The 18025-nt window shown below is 51.1% G+C and overlaps 1 protein-coding gene across 4 annotated transcripts in view; it reads right to left on the bottom strand.

Annotated features, from left to right (window-relative positions):
- The window catches only part of LOC115343582 (limbic system associated membrane protein), a 1014959-nt gene that overhangs the window by 165254 nt on the left and 831680 nt on the right, over positions 1-18025 (bottom strand). For all 4 annotated transcript variants that reach the window (XM_030019709.2, XM_030019710.2, XM_030019708.2 and 1 more), the window contains one exon: positions 999-1231. In XM_030019709.2, coding sequence (XP_029875569.1) covers positions 999-1231 — 233 coding nt within the window. The remainder of the gene's footprint in view (positions 1-998; positions 1232-18025) is intronic.

Below are 18025 nucleotides of genomic sequence, written 5' to 3'. Positions count from 1 at the left end.
TAAAATCCGCAGCCTTTTGGGTTACTAGACAAATCAGGAGAAATAACAAACTCCTGCCTGAATGATAATGTAGAAGCTGAACATATCTGTAATATGTATCGAACACATTCATACGTACCTATCTATCTAAGCTGCTCTATAAATATTTTAGATAAATAGGCAGATAGACAGAATGGCGTGAAGATTAAAAGCAAAACAAAACAAAACTGAGTACACTTGCTCATTTGGTATTCTGGTCTGGACAGGATGGAACAAGTAAATTCCATAATGCCCTTACCAGTAATTGGTGAACGCCTTAATGTGTTTACTCTCTGTTATACCATGAATGCGGGCAGACGGATAGGACGATGCTGGTTCAGATCGCCAAGTTTCCAGTTCCCTATAACACACACAGGAGGAGGGTAGCTAAAAAAGGAGAGGGCAACATAAGGTACGCGGCAGCTCTCTCAGGTACCAGGTTTCACACATGCCTAGCGACAGCACACCCTGCAAACCGATGACCCAGCACAGAAAAACACCCAGGAAAATTAATTCCCCAGCCTTGCAAAGAGTTGACAACGGAAGGCCAAAAAACACAGCACAGTAGCTTGTTGACAACAAGAAAAAAGAAAGGAAATCTGAGGAAGGAGGCGGCGAAGAAACCAAAGGACTGTCTGGGAAGAGATGAGGCAAGCACGATGTTCTGACAAGTGTCATTATAAACAAATGCTTTCCCCTCAGCGCCAGAACAACTAGAGCCAGGAGCCAGGTCTGCATTATACTAGAATATGTCTTGGCATCATTGGTGTCCCCTGCTCTGTCACCGCTTTTAAAAGGACAGACTGACAGGAGACTAAAGCCACGCTGCGCTGCAGCGGAAGGGGACGATCCTGCTGGCTCCTTTTGTAAATGTAAGCGATACACAGGCTACTGACCCTGGGGTTTCTCTAAGAAAGATACAGATCCCTCCACCCGCTGTGTCTTTTGCTCTTTACTCTCTTCTCAGGCATGTTGCTTACCTTGCACAATCAAGTAAACCTGGGAAGTCTTGGGGTGATGCTGTGTCTGCACTGAACACGTATAGGACCCCTCATCGTAGACATCCACTTTCTGGATCCGCAGGCTGTATTCCAGGGGGTTTCTCTTCTCCAGCTCTACTCGAGGGTCCAGGGACCACTTGTCTTCTCCAGCAAAAATGATGCCAGAACGGTTTAACCAGGCCACCTTGGAGCTTCTGTCTTCTACATAACACCTGCAGAGGATGAGAAAGGTGAGGGGAAGATTAACAAGCCTCTCCATCAGCTCCATTTTGTCCCTTCCCTTTACTACTTTGCTCAGAAACTCCATAGCACGCTCCCGCCTTGCCAGTGAACCGCAGCATCTCCTCACCACTGCTGCCCCATGGCCATGTATTTCACAATGACTTTTCGAAGGGTTTCAGGAACCTTTGGTTCATGAAACCATGGGATTTGGGGCGGCTGTGCCTCCTGTTCTCTATTCCTTTTGTCTGTGGCCTACACCTGCACCAAAAATGACTTTGGAAGGCCACAAGAGATCCTGGTCACCAAACCCCTTCTAACCCTGCCAATGGGAAAGGTCAGAAGGAGTTCTTCCCGTGCTTCTCCCTCACCTTCAAAAGTTCAGTATACAAAAGAGTTACCTTCCCAGCCCCCTGCCAGCCTGGAGGGCAAAGGCTCAGGGTTCCAGCTTTGTCAGCTCAGGGTACAACTGCTGCATCCCTCAGCTTTAGCAGCACAAGGGGAGGGAGCTATAGTGTATCTTCCCTCTCCGTCCCTCTGACAAAAAATGGCTTTGTGGGAAGAGGGATTCACTCCTCAAACACCACCTTCCTAACACCCCCCCGCTTCTCGCCGATGCACATCTGCCCGCTTGTGCAGGGAAGTGCAGGTTTCAGGCTGAGAAGGAGAGGGTGTCACTGCCATCCCTGTGACACACGCAGCACGTCCTCTGAACATCCCAGGTGACACAGGAGAGGAGGAACGACGGCTAGAGCTGGCAGGCAGAGGAGCAGCAGCAGGACCGGCAAGTCCCATAGCCCTGATTGCCAACCGTTGCAAGGCAGAGGACGGACTAACCCTGTTGCAACTCCAGGACAAGCATTTTGCTCCTTGACAGAGAGCAGAGAAGGTGCTGTGAAGACAAATGCATTTTTGGCCAAGGCACCTGCTCTGTACCACTTCCCACCTCCAGAAGGTGGCTTGCACAGGAGAGATGAGGACATGCCAATGAGGAGGCACATCCTGCTCGCTCTCAGCTGTGTCTCATTCGAGAGGTCCAGGGCTGAAGAAGACACGGGGACATAACTCCTCTTTCATGCTGGCAGCTGTACCCACCAGGGCCCGGCTCAGGTTGCAAGGCTTTGCCCTGCAGCATCTCACACACTGTTTGTTCTGCGGATAAATAGGGAAGCTCAGTCTCCAGAGCTGTTGCTCCTTCACCTCTCAGAGCTCCGCACACAGCCTCCTGACATCCAAATAACCCAGCACCTCTCCCCACCACTATTCATGCATATGTTGTATTTGAAAGAGAAAAGAGAGAGGATAAAGAGTATTGCTTCAAGATAAGACAAATATTTGACGGTAGGCTTTCATACAGCCTCTTAGCATGGGTCAGACGTTTTCCAGGTTCCTCTATTTGAATACATTTCATTCGTGCTGTGCTGCAGCTGCCATCCCTTGCGACGCGACCCTACCCTTATGGCCGGCACCTCTCGCCTCCTCCCTTTTGCACACCCATAGATGCTCTCCGACTTGTTCTGGGGTTACTTGTGGGCAGGAGGAAAGCCAGGCTGCGTGGGCATTGATGGGAGGCACGCCACGCTGCTGGCCAAGCTGGAAGCAGCTCTGTCTGATCCGAGAAACGTTTGCTTTAGAGAGCAACCCAACAGACCCCGGCCAGCATCGCCGCCGTCCAGCCAAGGGAGGAGAGCGAGGGTTTGCTCCTCAGGCCAGAGCCCACCCTCCCGGCCAGGCAGGCGCTTCCCTGAGGTGAGCTGAGCTATGATCTGCGTTGTTTTTAAAAAGCTGGTCTTTGTAAAAAAACGAAAGGGCCAGGGGAATCCATGAGCAGCCACTTACACGTAGAAACCAGCACCACCGCGACGTGGCGGTGCCCCAGTTCAGTTGGCCACCCCGGGCCACCACCAGCGACGGGAGCTGGAAGCAAGGACCCGGAGAGGGCTCTGTGCCCCAGGGCTGGGAGCCGTGGCCCTGCAGGGACACCCGGACTGTCTCCAGAGCCAGCTGCCTTAGGGTCACCAGCCTTCTTGCAGACGCATTTCTGCGTAGAGTCGTAACAGCACCGAGAATCAGGGGTTAGGTCTTTTCCAAAGCCCCTCTCTGCACATTTTGGATTTGCGAAAATCCCGAGGGGGACGGCGGTGAGAAGCTAAGCAGATTAACAGCTGAAGCTGAAGTCAGTGGGAGCTGAAGCTTCTCAGTCACTTCTGAAAATCCCCCGGCATACCTATCAGTGCTGCTGGGCACCAGCAGATCCAGCGCACTGCACCAGCCCCGCCGGGCCGCTTCCCGGACCTACGCTGCAGTGCTACGTGATACAGCGTGGCACCCCGTGGCTCTGCCCCGCACCTAGTCATTATGGAGGTAGCAAAGATGCCCCTGAGATGTCCCTCGGGTCAGTAACAGCCCAGCGTCGCGGTCGGAGCAAAGCCTCGTCCTCTCGCTCCCGAGGGGACGCTCACCCGGGGATCCTCCCTCCTCTCTGCTGAAGGGAAAATCTCTGCTGAAGGGAAAAATGTGTGTCATAACCTGTCCTACACCCCCCGAGGTCAGCCCTAGGACGGTGGTCAATAGCTACAGTCAGACAACCTTGCAAGTCCCCCTGAAATAAGTTGGCGGGTGCTGCGAAAATAAAGCGAGGAGGAGAGAGAAGGAGAGGGAAAGGAGGAAAATAGGAAGAGTAAATGAAATGGATTTGAGCTGCTCTGTTCAGCATACCTATTCCTCTCAAACTGTCAGGGAAAATCAATGTACAAATGTGGAATTTCCAAGTCCTGGCGCGCTCTGAACACGCATCCATGTGGATGATGCATCTCAGTATGTCCGTCTGCACACACGCACCCTCTTAGTCTGCCAGAGACGCCACCCAGCTGTATGGATCACGCTTTAATAAGGATTTATGGTGATGATTTTCACAGTGTAATAAGTGCTAATTCAATACTAATAGAATATTAAATGGCACGTTAACTGACACTTTAACTGCAATGCAATAGGAGCATGGCATCAGCAAGATATCAAATGACTCTTATCGTTCACTAATAATCAATAATCAAGTTCACAGAGACAGTCAAACGCTTTTCATTAGGCTTATTGAAAGCATTACCATCAGCATCAGTGAACGCTAATAAACGATCTGCGATCCATCCATTTTGCTTTTCCTTACGGTTTCAGGTGTAATTTCTTGACGTCTCTGACGCTGCTAATGAGAGGACCAGCTAGCGGTGGTGGTCATGTCCTGCACGATCACTGCAGGGACTCAGGAACAGGATTTTAGCACCAATTCAAACCACAGACACAGAAGGACAAAAAAAATCTTGCTGCCGTGCCCCTTTAGCCCTCCTTGCCCTCTCGTAAACAAACATAGCGAAGTTTGGCACCTGCGTTTTTTTAGTGACGGCACCATTTTTAGCTGCTGCGGATGCGTTTCCAGTTCTCGCACAGCGACTAACAACCACGTAACAACCAGCCAGGAGAGGATGGTTGGAAACTGGATGTGGGGAAAGGAACCTGGGCTGTCCTCGCGCGTCTCCCTCGGCCTCCGTTTCCCCACGCGCAAATGCAGATGACGGGGCTCAGCCGTGCCGCAGGAGGGAGGGGGGGGGTGACGCTTTCGCCAGAGGAGAACACTTTGGGACCTTCAGCAGGAGCCATCGCCTCGAATGGGAGGGAGGGCTGCCCACCACCGTTCCCAGTCCCTGGATTTCAAGCCGGGGGGGCACATCTGGCAGCATGCAGACGGGGAGGGCAGGAGCCGGGAGCGGGCCCTGCCGCTCACCCTCTCTCCTCCCACGCTTGCCCACCTAACACGCAGCGCCGGGCCAAAGCAGCGCTCCCAAAAACCTGCCTTCGGTAGAGTCCGAGGTAAACTCCACCTGGGCGGGGGAAATGTCTACTCCTAGCCCCAGCGACTCCTGCGGCATCTCCCGCCGAGGCACCGCCGCGCGGTGCATCCATTTCCTAGCACGTCGCTGTAACGCTCGTCGCAGTCGATGCGCCTGTCGCTCCGGCCGGCTCTCGGCTCTAAGCTTTCCGCCCTCCCTTCCCTCCGGCGAACAGACGGGCACGCTGCTGAGAGGCGGCATGTGGTCGGAAAACCCTAGCACGGGCTCCAACCACCACGGTGGGGACTGCAAGGGGTGAGGAGGAGGAGGAGGAGGATGCACGAGAGCTGGGGGCTCACCAGAGTGCTTCTTGTTCTGCCTCGGAGAAGGCAGCACAGCAGCTACGGCCCTGGGCTACGGAGATGGAGTGGGGGTATTTTATTGCCTTCCTGGGGGGGGGGGGGGGTGTCTTTTTGGGGTAAGTTTGGTGTTTAGAAGGGGTGGCTGATATTTAGAGCCTACAGTGATGAAGAGGCAGGAAGGAAACCCGGTAGGACCTGGTGAAGCTGCTGTTTAAATGATTACTTTAACATGGTGGGGATTTTACGGCATTATCGATGATGTATTGGGTCGCCTTGAACTCGCGATAATTGTTCGGGGGGGGGGGGGGTGTTATTGTTGTTGTAATTCCAAATAAATAATTTTTTTTACAGCAGACCCAATCCCACAGTTCTCTGCCAGAGCCCTGCTAGTGAGAAGAGGCGAGCTGCTAGGATTAATGAAATACCGCATGCTGTTTCACCAGCAAGCCACAGCTTTTACCTCATTTGGGGGAAAAAATAAATAAATAGCGTGGTTTCGGACTGCATTTTCTGCCCTCCTTCTCCAAAGCACGTTGTGGCGACAGCTCTGTGTCATAATTCCCACACTGCTCTTTAATCATCTTTTCTCTGTTAACCCTTTGATCATCTCTTCTGTAAGACAATCTCTGTGCAGCAGGCCACAGCTCGGCGGCCTGCTGCACATGCAATTAAGCATCTGAAACGCACCCCATTGCACTCATCGAGGGACACGGCCCCCTTTCGCCAGAGGATGCCACAACCCACCCTGGATCAGATCTCCTGCCTCCCCCTCGGGTCTGTGATGAGCCCGCTCTAATCTTCTGACTTCACACACGCTCGTAGGATCCAGCTAACAACTTCCCCTGCTGTCCTCTACCCCCGGCAGCAAAATAGCAAGAGGGAAAAGAGAGAGGGATCAAACACGGCTTGTTCGGCACAAAGCAACGTCAGCTCCCGGCTGTCAGCTCTGAACGTGCAAGACAAATTCTCCGTTGTGTTGCGAAGTATGATCCCGGAAAGCTAATGCGGTGGTTAAACACAATACCTCTTGCAGCCTTGTGAGGAAAGCTCAAGAGCAAATCACGCTCGCGCTGATTCGTCTCGTCTTCTTGCGCTCTTCAGCCCTTCCCCGAGCAGCGAGCAAGGACCCAAACACAGCGATGGTCAACCCCGGGGGCGGGGGGGGGCAGAAAGAGCCCAGCCCCTCCGCTACGCCCCAGTAGGGACGTGGGCAGCAAGGGCTAAGGACCGACCACGGTCATACCGGCAGGGTGCTCGGGGAAAGAGCCCAGCCGGGGTCCGCAACGCCACCGCGGTGCTGGACCCCGCCAGCATTTCAAGAGCAACGCGGTGCTGCCGCTTGCAGCAGCCAGCTCCCTTTCCCCGGCGTACGGTCCCCACCAGAGGAATACGCTGGCGGAGCACATAGTCCAGAGGAGTAACGTAGGAGTTGTCGGCCCTGGGTGGTTCCCGCTATTCCGGATCAGGCTCTTCTCAGCAGGAGATGCTGCAGAAGGCGGCTACGGCTGAACATATCTTCAACTCCGCGAAGGCAAGGGCCCCCTAAGTGGATGGCAGCGGGAGACTACATCAACCGAGCGTCTGAAACCTCCTTTCAGCCAAGCACCCAACGCCTCATTTTACCAAATTTGAATACGCATGGGCGTGAGGTGTTGCTCAAACTTCTCCTTCTTGTCCCTGCTGCCACTGCTCGTCTCTTTCCTCAGCCTGGTCCTGCTGCTGCTCCCCTCCTGATGTGCCACGACCCGCAGCAGGGTCACTGCGAGAGAATGCTGCACCAAAGCGGGACGGATTCCCAAAACGTGGCATAAATAGCTCCTGAGCCACCACCGCCAGCGTAATAACGCAGGCCCTCGGAGGGATTTAGAAAACTACTCCTCAAAGCCAGTCCTGCGCTGGAAAACTGGCAGGAGGGGGAAACTGCCGCATCTGTTCAGCCCACGCTTTCTTTCAGCCATATTATGCTGTGACCTTGGTCGTCACACCTGTCTGCAGCTCCCTGCGTACCTCGGCACTCAGGTGGCAATTTCGGGCCATCCTCCTGTTGGGGCGGTGCAGGGCTGATGGGATGCCCGCACTTCTGCTCATCCTCTTTAGTAAATTGCCACTTTGGGAGCGCGAGGCTAGGACGGGCTTCCCGGGTCAGGGAGCCCCAGCCTCCGTCGGCATGGCCAGCTGTACCTTATCATCTTTTTCTGAGATGTACTTCATTCCTACTTAAGCCTACTGCATTTGGTGGGGGGTACCCTCCCCCTGCTTCTTACGGCAGGCTGTTCAAAGTCTTTCTGCTCTGCTGATTAGAAACTTTTTTTCTAATTCTAAGTCTAGATTTATTCACGGCTGGTTTATATCCATTCCCTCTCACACCACCACCATCCTTTAGCTTAAATAGCTCTTCTCTCTCCCGGGTGCTTATCTTCCAGCATGTTCACAGAGAGCAATCATATTCCCTCTCAGCCTTCATTTTGCCGGGCTCAACAAGCCAAACTCTCCTAGTTTCTTCTTGTATGATAGACTCTCCATTGCCCTAAACATCCCAGTAGCCCTTCTCAGCACCTGCTCCAGTCTGAATTCCTCTTTCGTGACCAGAATTCGTACCCAGCTTTCTAGATGAGGACTCCCCAGTGCCTTGTAGAGAAACGTTCCTATCTCACTCTCTCTCCCATCAACTCTTTTTAATGAAAGCAAAAAGAATTGCAACCAGTGAATATGACTATCAGTGCAGAACTGCTCATGTGCTGTGAGCATCCTCGTCTCTCAGTCCATGTGATACGCATGGAAAATGAAACCCAAGGGAATTCATCAAAAATATACCAGCCTAAAAAGACAGCTAGCCGCATAGGCTCTCACTAGCAGACACACAGCTGGTCTCACACGGGTTTTCTTTCTGTTAAAATGACTATTTAAGAGTATAAGTTCCTGTTTGCAGAGAAAAAACCAGAAATCAAGCCCCAAATTATAGTAATTGTTATGCCAGTACTCTCCCAGGGTGGATGTAACTATATCAGAATAAGAGAACTTACACTGGCATGATTTATTGCTCTTCCCATCTTCTGGGGATCAGTATACCTGCATAAACAACTTCAGTCCACATCCATTCCAGCAGAGGTACCTTCTTAACAGTATCAATACGAGTTGCTATGAACAAAGTTAACTCCATCCCAGCCACATCCCAGCACGGTTTAAAACTTCAAAATACAGAAAAAGACTCAGGCCGAGGCCTACCACCACGGTGCCGGGTTTTTCCTATATCCCACCAGACCTAGGAAAAACCCTCCGTTTCTTTACAGCGTAGTCAGGGAACCCTTGGGTGGCTCTTTGCCCACTCCGAGGCGCGTATCTGGAGCGACCGTCTCCGGTTACAGGGCTCTGCCAGAGGACACGTGCTCCTCACGTGCGCGCAGAGGGCCTGAACCGCTCTCTAGCTGATGCTTGCAGAAATGCCAAACGCTCTGACAGCTTGCATCAGGGTCTTGCACCGCGATCAGTCGGGAGGATGAGATTGCTGAGGAAACAGACCCTCAGCTCCCTCTTTCCCTTTTGAGCTAGCCGAGGACTCGTCAGTGTTCCTTTTTGGTCCAGCCAGAAACCTGGCTCTGGTCTTGATCCAGCGTGATTAGGTGATGCTCATCAGCTATTGATCACACAGCCTTAGCGAAACGTCCGAGCGGGAGCGTATGCCTCGCTCTGCTGTCCGCAGCTTCCTGCAGCGCCATGGGGGTCCTGCACCGTCGAAACGGGAAACCAGGGAATAGCAGAGGTGATGCGAATAGCAATAGGGAACACTGCCAGACAATTTGCCTTTTGGTTGCACTGCCCTTACGCTAAGGGCTCTGGGCTTTTGCCATCACTAAGGCAGGGGCTGACATTTAAGAAGTACCTGCGGTCACTTAGGAACTGAAGTTCACTGAAAGACAATAGTAATTAGTCACTTATGTGAACTGGATATTGGCTTTTATGCCAAATTTGTAAAAGGACTGGAAACCAAAGAGCTATTGACGAGTTTCTGCACCCTTAGGACTTTTTTCTGGTTGGGAGATACACCAAGAATGAGAACAGGAGCACTAATAAGGCACCCATACAGACCACCATCCCTTTTGTTTTACTTCACAAACTTCAGCGCTGGAAATCGCCTATTTCTTCCACCTGAACCCCCAGTGCCTGGTAGGTAACTTTCATGTGGTCACCACTAGGTAACTCCAGAAAAGCTACTTCCAAACTTTTCCCTTGGATTTCTTCTTAAAAAAAGAAAAAGTGCATTTCAGAGATGTGATCTCCTCCTCTGACAGGCGGGGAGGGAGGGTTTGGCTGGGAAGTCCACGTGACTCTGTATCTGGTAATTATCCAGCCGCAGAAGCAATCTGAAACGTTCTGTGCTGTCGCGGAGAATGACAGCACCTGGAGCTCCAGCACCCAGATAAAAAGCGGAGAGACAATCGGGCAGATGGAGAAAGGCAATGCTACATCATGGGGCGACAAGCGGGGGGAGAGAAAGAGCGGGGGGGAGAGGCAAAAGCTGGCGAGAAACACCAAGGCAGCCGGCACAGCTACTGGAGAATGAGATAATGCCACAGATTAGTAATGCAAAGGGCAGCTCTAAAAGAGGGGGAAACAGAGAAAGAAAGAGTGAGGGCAGGTCAGGAGAGAGCGGGTGCAGAAGGAGGACAGTGCAAACAGAAGAGGGAATGGGAGAGTGATGCTAGACGGAGCTTCAAAGCATTTTGTGTGGTCTTGGGTCCCTTCCTCCCACCCTAGGCACAGGCTAAAAATGCAGGAGCTATCACCAGAGGCTGTCACAGAGCAAGGGGGAGATTTGCAAATCAGCTCCTCGCAGCTGAAGAGAGACGTGGCACTGCAAATAGCACTTTACAGCTTGTGGACCCCAGTGGTTTGCTCAGGGAAGGGGACTACAAAACTTAAGATCGAAATAATTACAACTGGAGCTTTGGGGCATCACCTCACATATTTTGTATGGCGGAGAGGTGAGAGGGAGGTTCCCCGACTCTCCTTCTCACAGGCGCACACGCAGAGGCACGTGTGAGCCTGCAAAACACCCCGTGTGATTGACGCCGTGGTGCCACGGCCCGATTCCAAAAAGCAAGGTGCCGCACGTGCCATCCCACGCGGCAGCGTGACAGCATCGGCATGCGCTCTCGGGGCTGCTGCAAAGGAGGGGCATGCCCGCAGGACTGGCAGCAGCCTTCGATGGGTCTGGAATAGCTGACTGCCAGGCGGCCCGAAGCCACGTACCACCTCTGGGAAGGTTTCTGATGCCGGAAAATACGGCCAAACAGACAATCGGATTAGGGCCAAAGGCTTGTCAGGGACTGGTGTTGGCCACCGGCCTCAACGCCTGCTGGGGTAGCGACCGAGGCACTGGCCGTGACCGATAGACCTGCAGTGGCATCCCCTCTCCATGGAGGCAGGAGGAACTAAGTGCCCAGATGTCCACACCTGAACATCTGGGGAAGGAAACGGGAACGGTGGCAGCAGCAAATGGCTATCGCAAGGTCTGAGCTCTGGGCCGCGTGGTCCAGTGACCACCCTCCCATGATTAGTTAGTGACAGACGCTTCAAAGAAAGGTGGAACACCTCCTAAAAGGACAATGTAAATCACCATCTACATAATTTCATGATCCTTCCCAGCCATAAAAACCTATTAATCTAGCCCCAAGCAAACGTAAGTTGGCCTCCTCTCCGAATGACAGCTTGCATTCCACCTTGTAAGTTTGTACTCTGCCTTTCTTATCCCCAGGCATTTCTCAACCCCCTGCCCCCTTTTTCTTTTTTTAAACTCATTAACATGCTCATCTTGGTGATACTTTCTGGCTGAGAATTTCGACAGTTAACCATTAATTGGTACAAGGCTGTGAAAGAATATCAGATGTAAGTGCTATGTGAAACTGGCAGGTGTCTCCTGTGTTTTGCGCTACATGAAATAGTTCCTTCCAACACCTGAGGAGCATGCTACCTCACATGGTATGTGCTATTTTCTTGACCTTAATGTCCATTTCGTCTCATACTGCTCCTTCTCCAAAACGGAAAAGAGAATCTCGCACCTGAAGCATTAGCCCTTGACCTGGGGGGGCGGTGAGGGAGAAGGATCCGCACCCGAGGAGAAATCCGTCTTGAAACTCTTTGGAGGGGCAGATCAGAGTGGGAATGGGAGCAACATTAGGGAAAATAAGACTTAACTTTCCCGTCTTTTCTGATGTCATGAAAGTAGCAGAGGTGGCTCAACCAAGTCATCATCCCCCCTTCCTCGGGCTGCCAGCAGCTGACTGTGAAGGGTGGTATTTTGGGATGAATGGGAAAGTGGGCCCATCCTGCCTGCTCGCTCCCAGCTGCTGCATTTCAACGAAGGACACCTCCTTGATGTGCAAACATTCTAGTTATTATTTACAGCTGACCTTTTCCCTCTCCAGCTCCCGCTGCTGCAGCACTGCTGGTGGAGTCAGAGCTTGTAGAGATTGCGGAGACGATGTGTAGCGAAACATGTTAGCTTCCCTGTCTGTGCCAGAGCTGTCAGCAGTGCCACTGTGGATTGAGCTGCACCCGTGCAAGCAACGGTGGGAAATATGAAAAAAAAGCCTAATGTAGACAAAGCCTTTGAGGAGCTTAACCCCTCTTCCCCTTTTCCATCTCTCTCCCACTTGAAAGCGGAGAACAGCTTCTGAGCAAGACACACGCTCTCATTTCCATATCTAAAGCCAGTCCCGAAATACCGTTGTGAAATAATGCTCTCGGAGAGGAGACCACGAAGCAGATTCCCTTTGAGAGATTCTGCTGCTTCTCTTTTTAATTCCACCCAAAAACAACTGCCACCAAATACCGACTGCACCTGGACTGGTGCAGTCAATCCAAGGCACCTTGTTACCAGAACGATACGGGGAAATTGGAGGGAATTCAGAGGCAAGCAACAACAAAATCCATCAAGGGCTGGAAAGGGATCAGCATCTAAGGGAAGCTTAAAAATATTAAATATGTATAACTTGACTAAGGGAGGACTTAAAAGGGACATGTTGACAAGCTATACCTCTTTGAAAGCTGAAAGCACCAAGGGAAGAGAGAAATTATTTAGCAAGATGCATAGGGGTCTAGAAAGGAGTCACAGGTCAGAAAAAGGAGAGAACTAAGTCTGTTCAAACTTGAGGAAAAACTTCCTGTCATCTACAAGTGCTAGTCTTGTGAAGAGTCTCCCAAGGAAAGCAAGGAAGCCCCTATTGTTTCAGACATTTAAAACAAAGTTGGGCTGAGGACCAGAGGATGTTTAAGCTGTGCGGGGAGCAGCTTCACAGTGGCTGCAGGGAGAACAAACTACAATGACCCAGTCTTATTACTTTTACCACCTACCTGGCAGAGTTCAGCAGTATGTCAGGAATAGACAACTCCTCTCGCAAGTCTCTTTCAGATGAAGCCATGTTTTTAGCTATTTTCACTTCACATACAGCTAAATATTTCTCCGCAAGACCTTAGACCTCTATATACTGTACCGGAGTTAACTGGCACAGGCATGGTTTTGTTTTCCTAAACCGGATCTGTTAGAAGTCATCCATGGACAGGTAAAAAACTACTGATACGAAGAATGAAAGTGTTGTTATTTCTGAAAGCCACTGGCATATGGTTGTATTCCCAAATGTGCTGTGAGTAAAGTCGTCAGGCACTTAGAAGTCACAAGTGAAGCTTGATTTTTCGAAGTGCTTAGCATTGAAATTAAGAGCAGATTTGTCAAACTGCTTTTGGGCCTACCAGCTCCCAAACTAACACACGAGAACCAAATTTTCAAAACAGCCTTTGGCACAGTGAGCTCCTTCACCAATACAGCCACTTCTCTTGCTGCCTAAAATGACATACTTTTGAAAATCTGTCCCACGGGTGTTTTACAATTGTAAAACAAAGTGCTGCAAACTTCAGACTCGCATGCTGTATTTATCTTGTGTGTTGAAGAACTCCTTTAAGTGGAAACCACAGCAAAGCTGTAACAGCTAGGCAATGCTCAACTCCACGTTCTTTCCTTTATTTGCAGCTTTGCTAAATTCTGGCCCTCCCTAATGCCCCACTTTTGTCCACCATCAGGCCTTGCGAAAGGGGGCATCTGAAAAAGACTTGCAGGGAAGGTAGAGAAGAGAAGCTGCGGGGAGGGAGAACTCCCAAGAGCTTTGATCTGAGCTTACCTTTATCCCCACATGCACAATATGCCTTGCAGAGGAGGACATGTTTATAAATAAATAAATAGCAGAGGAGAGGGGGAAGAGTGGGAAAAAAAGAACTGTCAAGATATATATGATGGAGTTTCTGCTGTTGGCATGAAAGCCAGGAGCTGCCTTAAAACCTCATGGTCAGAAACAGAATAGGAGGAAGGTACGACTCCTTGAGAAAGCGGGGCAGGAACAGTTCCCACAGCTAGATCTCCTTGCCATCCTACCCATCGTCATAATATCTTGTGCTGTCCTTCCTCGGAGACCCTTGCAGGACTTGGTCTTGCAAGGCAACTCAGCACATGCTGCACATCAAGCAGAGTTTTTGTCAGTTGGACTAAGCACTGTGCAACCGGAGCTCTTGCGCTTTGTGGAGAAGTATTACGATGCCTGTTCTACACATACGGGGAGACACTGGAGAAGGAAAGAAATATGTTGTGCAAAGTCGTACAATGAAGCGATTTTATGGCCGGAACCAAAACCTGACAGACCTGACCCGTCTCTTATAAAACTTTGGAGTGTATTGGTTGCGTGAGGGTAGCGAGAGGGGGGCAGTCATGGCTTCAAAACAGCCTTCGCAAACCCAGGTGCCACCTCCAGGCACGCCTACCTTAGCGCTACTGCGAGAGATCACGCTTTTCTTTCTCTCTAATTGGGATCTGCCCGGGGACACACAACCAGAGCAGAAAGAACTGGCTGAAGCACAAGCTTCTCCTCCCCACGGTTTGAAGGCAACCGGCTTGGGTCGCTTGGCTCTGTGCTCTGGAGCCTGAACTCCAGCCTGGCTACCGACATAACCACAGGGACTGCTCTGACTGCTTCTGCACCTTCTGACCTGCAGTCTTCTGGCACTGGCAAAGCAAGCTGCGCAAATTGGCTGGAACACAGAACATAAACCCTTTTCATTTCTTTAGCGAAGACAATGTTGCTTAATCCTACTGGAAGCATTTACCCAGGGATATCTTATCAGGATCCACTGACATCCCTGCCTCTTCTCCCAAGAGCCTGCTGCGAAACGAAACCTCTCCCCTGTGCACAGCTTATCCGCAGCACAGATAAACCATTTCCCCACAGAGTTCCCTCCTGTACAGCTGTCTGACTGGTAGTTTAGTTTCTGACACCGCTGGGTCTAAGGCTGCTCACGTGGGCCTTGGCTGGTCTGAGGCTGGATTCCTATTTCTGTTCTTCTGGCAGGTCGCTTGCTCTAAATAATTTCCAGAAGTCCAGTACTGTACAGAGAGATGCCAAACTGCGGCTTCAGCTGGCATAAATCAAGGGTCAACAAGGCGCCACTAAAGTAAATGGGGAAGCCTAGATTTACACTAGATGAGGATCAGCCCTGCTTCCTTGCACCAGACTCTAAATGAATTCATTAAATACAGCACTTCAGTCTGCTCAGCTAAAAGCAGCTCCAGCTGGCAGGAGGTTTCAGATCCAGGGAATGTTTAAAAGATGAGGATTTGTAGCCTGCTCTGAGTTTACACTTGGCTAGAGGTAGGCTCTCATCAGCCGTGCAGGGGAGATGACATCATGCCCACCCGATGGGTGTCTGTGCATCCCCAGCGCCCGCGCGCAGCACGACGTGTACGCAGGACCTCACAGCCTTGGGAGCACAATCTAGACCTACGTTCTCCCGGGAAGATGCTCAATTTAGAGTGCTCCAGGGCAGCAGAAGAGAGGCCCTGCTGTACCTCCACCAGGCTGAAGGGCTTGGTTTGGGTTTTTTCATTTTTATAAGTTTTCACTTGGGGGCTGGGGGGTCTACACCAAATTTGAATCTGCAGCAAGGTAAGCACCAGCACCGGGGGCACGGAGAGCAGTTTGGGATTTGTGAGACAGGAGTGAAACAGTTAATTTTGACATTAAACCCTAAATGAGAGGATGTTAAAAGTTATTCTTAGCTTATGAAAAAAGAAGCTGTGCTGTGATCGTCTGGCCTGCTCTCATGTATTGTACAGATCTCGTGATTCCTGCAGTTTAATCCCTTCTCCGCTCACTAAACCAGATGGTGTTGCAGGCTCTTTGCAGACTCTGACAAATATGACTGCACTGGGAACACTGTTCATATATCCACACTTGCCGTACAGCCCTCAGGATGAGATACACTGGCTTGAGATGAAAGTTCACATCCAAAGCACAATCTGCAGCAAAGAAGAGAACCTATTCTCTTTCAGCATTGCTGCTGAGGTCTCTAATATGCACAGTCACACACAAAATAGCGTCCTATTGACGTGTATAAAGGTCGAAACAATGGGACCCTCCAAAACCTTTGTCCTGAGCTCCCAGCCAAGCCCTCTCCCTTTGGCCAGGACCAGGGCGCATGTTGTTTTTCCCTAAGGAACAGATCTGCCCACCGAACAACGATACCGCCGATAAGCTGGGAAGTAAGAGACCCCTAACTCAAATGGACCTGACACCGACCCCTCTCTGGCTTTACTCTTACCGTTCCTTCCTTAGGCTGGGAAAAAAGGGTTAGTCCTGGCCAGCCACTGAGAGGTAGGGAGAGCACGCAAAATTATTCATTGATGCTAGACTATTACACGTCTTCTCTCCGTGATGCTACCGTGTGTGTATGTGTGTTGTGTGCCGTCAGCCAGTGCTCAGAAAGACAAGTGAGGTTAACCGAGCTACATGCATTGCTCCCACTAGAGCAGTATAAAATGGTGATAAACCACAACTGGAACCGCTCTGCAGTAAGTATCTGGCCAGAGGTGAAGCATGAGGTTACGGCAGCAGCTCCACTCCTCTGTCCCCCTCCGCCTGATGGATCTTTGGTAATAAACCACCCTTCAGCCTTTCCTGTCTGAAACCCAAACTGCTGGGATTCAGGGAAGATAAAGATTTCAACCACCTTTCAGAAGAGCCTTCACAAGAACTAAAAGCCCCTGTTGGCATAAAAGCAGACATGTAATGGGCTTTCTCTGTCCCTGAAAGCAGTTTAGCACCGCAGGAACGTGCAGTCCTTTTATCTCTCTTCTTTATTTAACTGGAGTCGTTAAAATAAACTGATTTCCCAGCCAATTAATTATCAAATATCTGTAACAGCTTTCAAGCCCTGCCATTACTCAGTCTCAGAGGCCCCCACAGGCAATGTTAAGCTACACTCTCCTTACCTGAGTAACCGCTGCTCCTGCAAGTCTGCTCCCTTGTGCTGAGCTGACAGCAGAAAAGCAGCACAGGGGCTGGCAAAATCCTGGAGGAGAGCTGCGAACGCCACCACCCCCGTGCCTGCCTAAGCAGCGACTCCAGCTACGCGCGAGCCCCGAGCCGGGAAGCTTTACCGCACCGCTTGAGCAAGACTCGCTCACCAGCTCTCAGACGCGCGCGCTCAGACCCCGGCCCCACCGCGGGAGCAGATAAACCCTGTCAAGGCTCCTGATGCTGCCGGCGGGATCGGCTGGTACCCGATGGCGGGCGCTGCCAGCCGAGATGAACCGCAGATGCCGAGGTACCCCGAGCTCAGCTCAGCGTGAGGCGCAGGCTTCGGTTCAAAGCACGCGCCAGGAACCAGCTGCTCGCCCAGACGTGGACAGGGACAGCTCCCGCCACAGCCGTGTTACCTACTGAAAAACCAGTCTTTACCTCTCTGTTAACTGGAGGGTTGGACTTGCCATAGGTACATTAGCAATGCCCCTGCCATCTATTTTATAAGCAATAAACTCCCCTCATATGTGGTTTCAATTAGGAGATTTCAAATGAGATTGAAGATAATGCATCCCATAATTACTCACCCTTCTCCTTTCTAGAAACTCAAGCAGAATCATTTCCAGGCCAAAATGCAGTCTGTCTTGATTGATGATGCTAATAAAATGGCTTTATTGTGATATAAATAGCCTTAAAAACGTCCTGGAGAGTCAATATCAGTGCTTGATGACCTTACGCAAGCAAGGTCCTTATCTTACGGTGTACTAAAGCTTAACGAGTTATGCTTCTGAGAAGTTTGCTGTTGGATTTGGGCACTGGTTTGGGCAACTACAGAAAGGTAGCTCCCGAATTAGACATGCAAAGCGGGAACTGTTTAAACACCTTTCCTCTTCCTTGCGTTCCCTATTAATAATCTCTTCGCTTCCTAGCTTGCCTGGTGCCAGTTCAAACACATGCACCGGCTGAGCCCAGCAGGAGCCACGGGAACACTGTGCTCCAGCGTCTCTTTGCTGGAAGGTTACCAGCTACTGCTACAGTAATTGGAAAACGTGAAATTTCTTCCGAATCGTGCACGCTCCGAGCCGCTCACAGCCCCTATGGAGGCGTGCGGCCGTTTCCCAGACAAAAGGCCTAAAACCGGCTTGCTCTGAAGCACATTCGTGGCCCACATCATGGTGGCCGATACATTTTCATTACCCCCTCGTCAGGAGAGGCCACGCGGCCTTCCCCGCCATGCAGCTGGGAACGAAGAGCTTGGTGCC

This window comes from Aquila chrysaetos, chromosome 7, assembly GCF_900496995.4.
Source record: "Aquila chrysaetos chrysaetos chromosome 7, bAquChr1.4, whole genome shotgun sequence".
Classification (NCBI taxonomy): domain Eukaryota; kingdom Metazoa; phylum Chordata; class Aves; order Accipitriformes; family Accipitridae; genus Aquila; species Aquila chrysaetos.
Note: the sequence above shows the minus strand (reverse complement) of the source record. Positions and strands in the feature narration are given on the sequence as shown.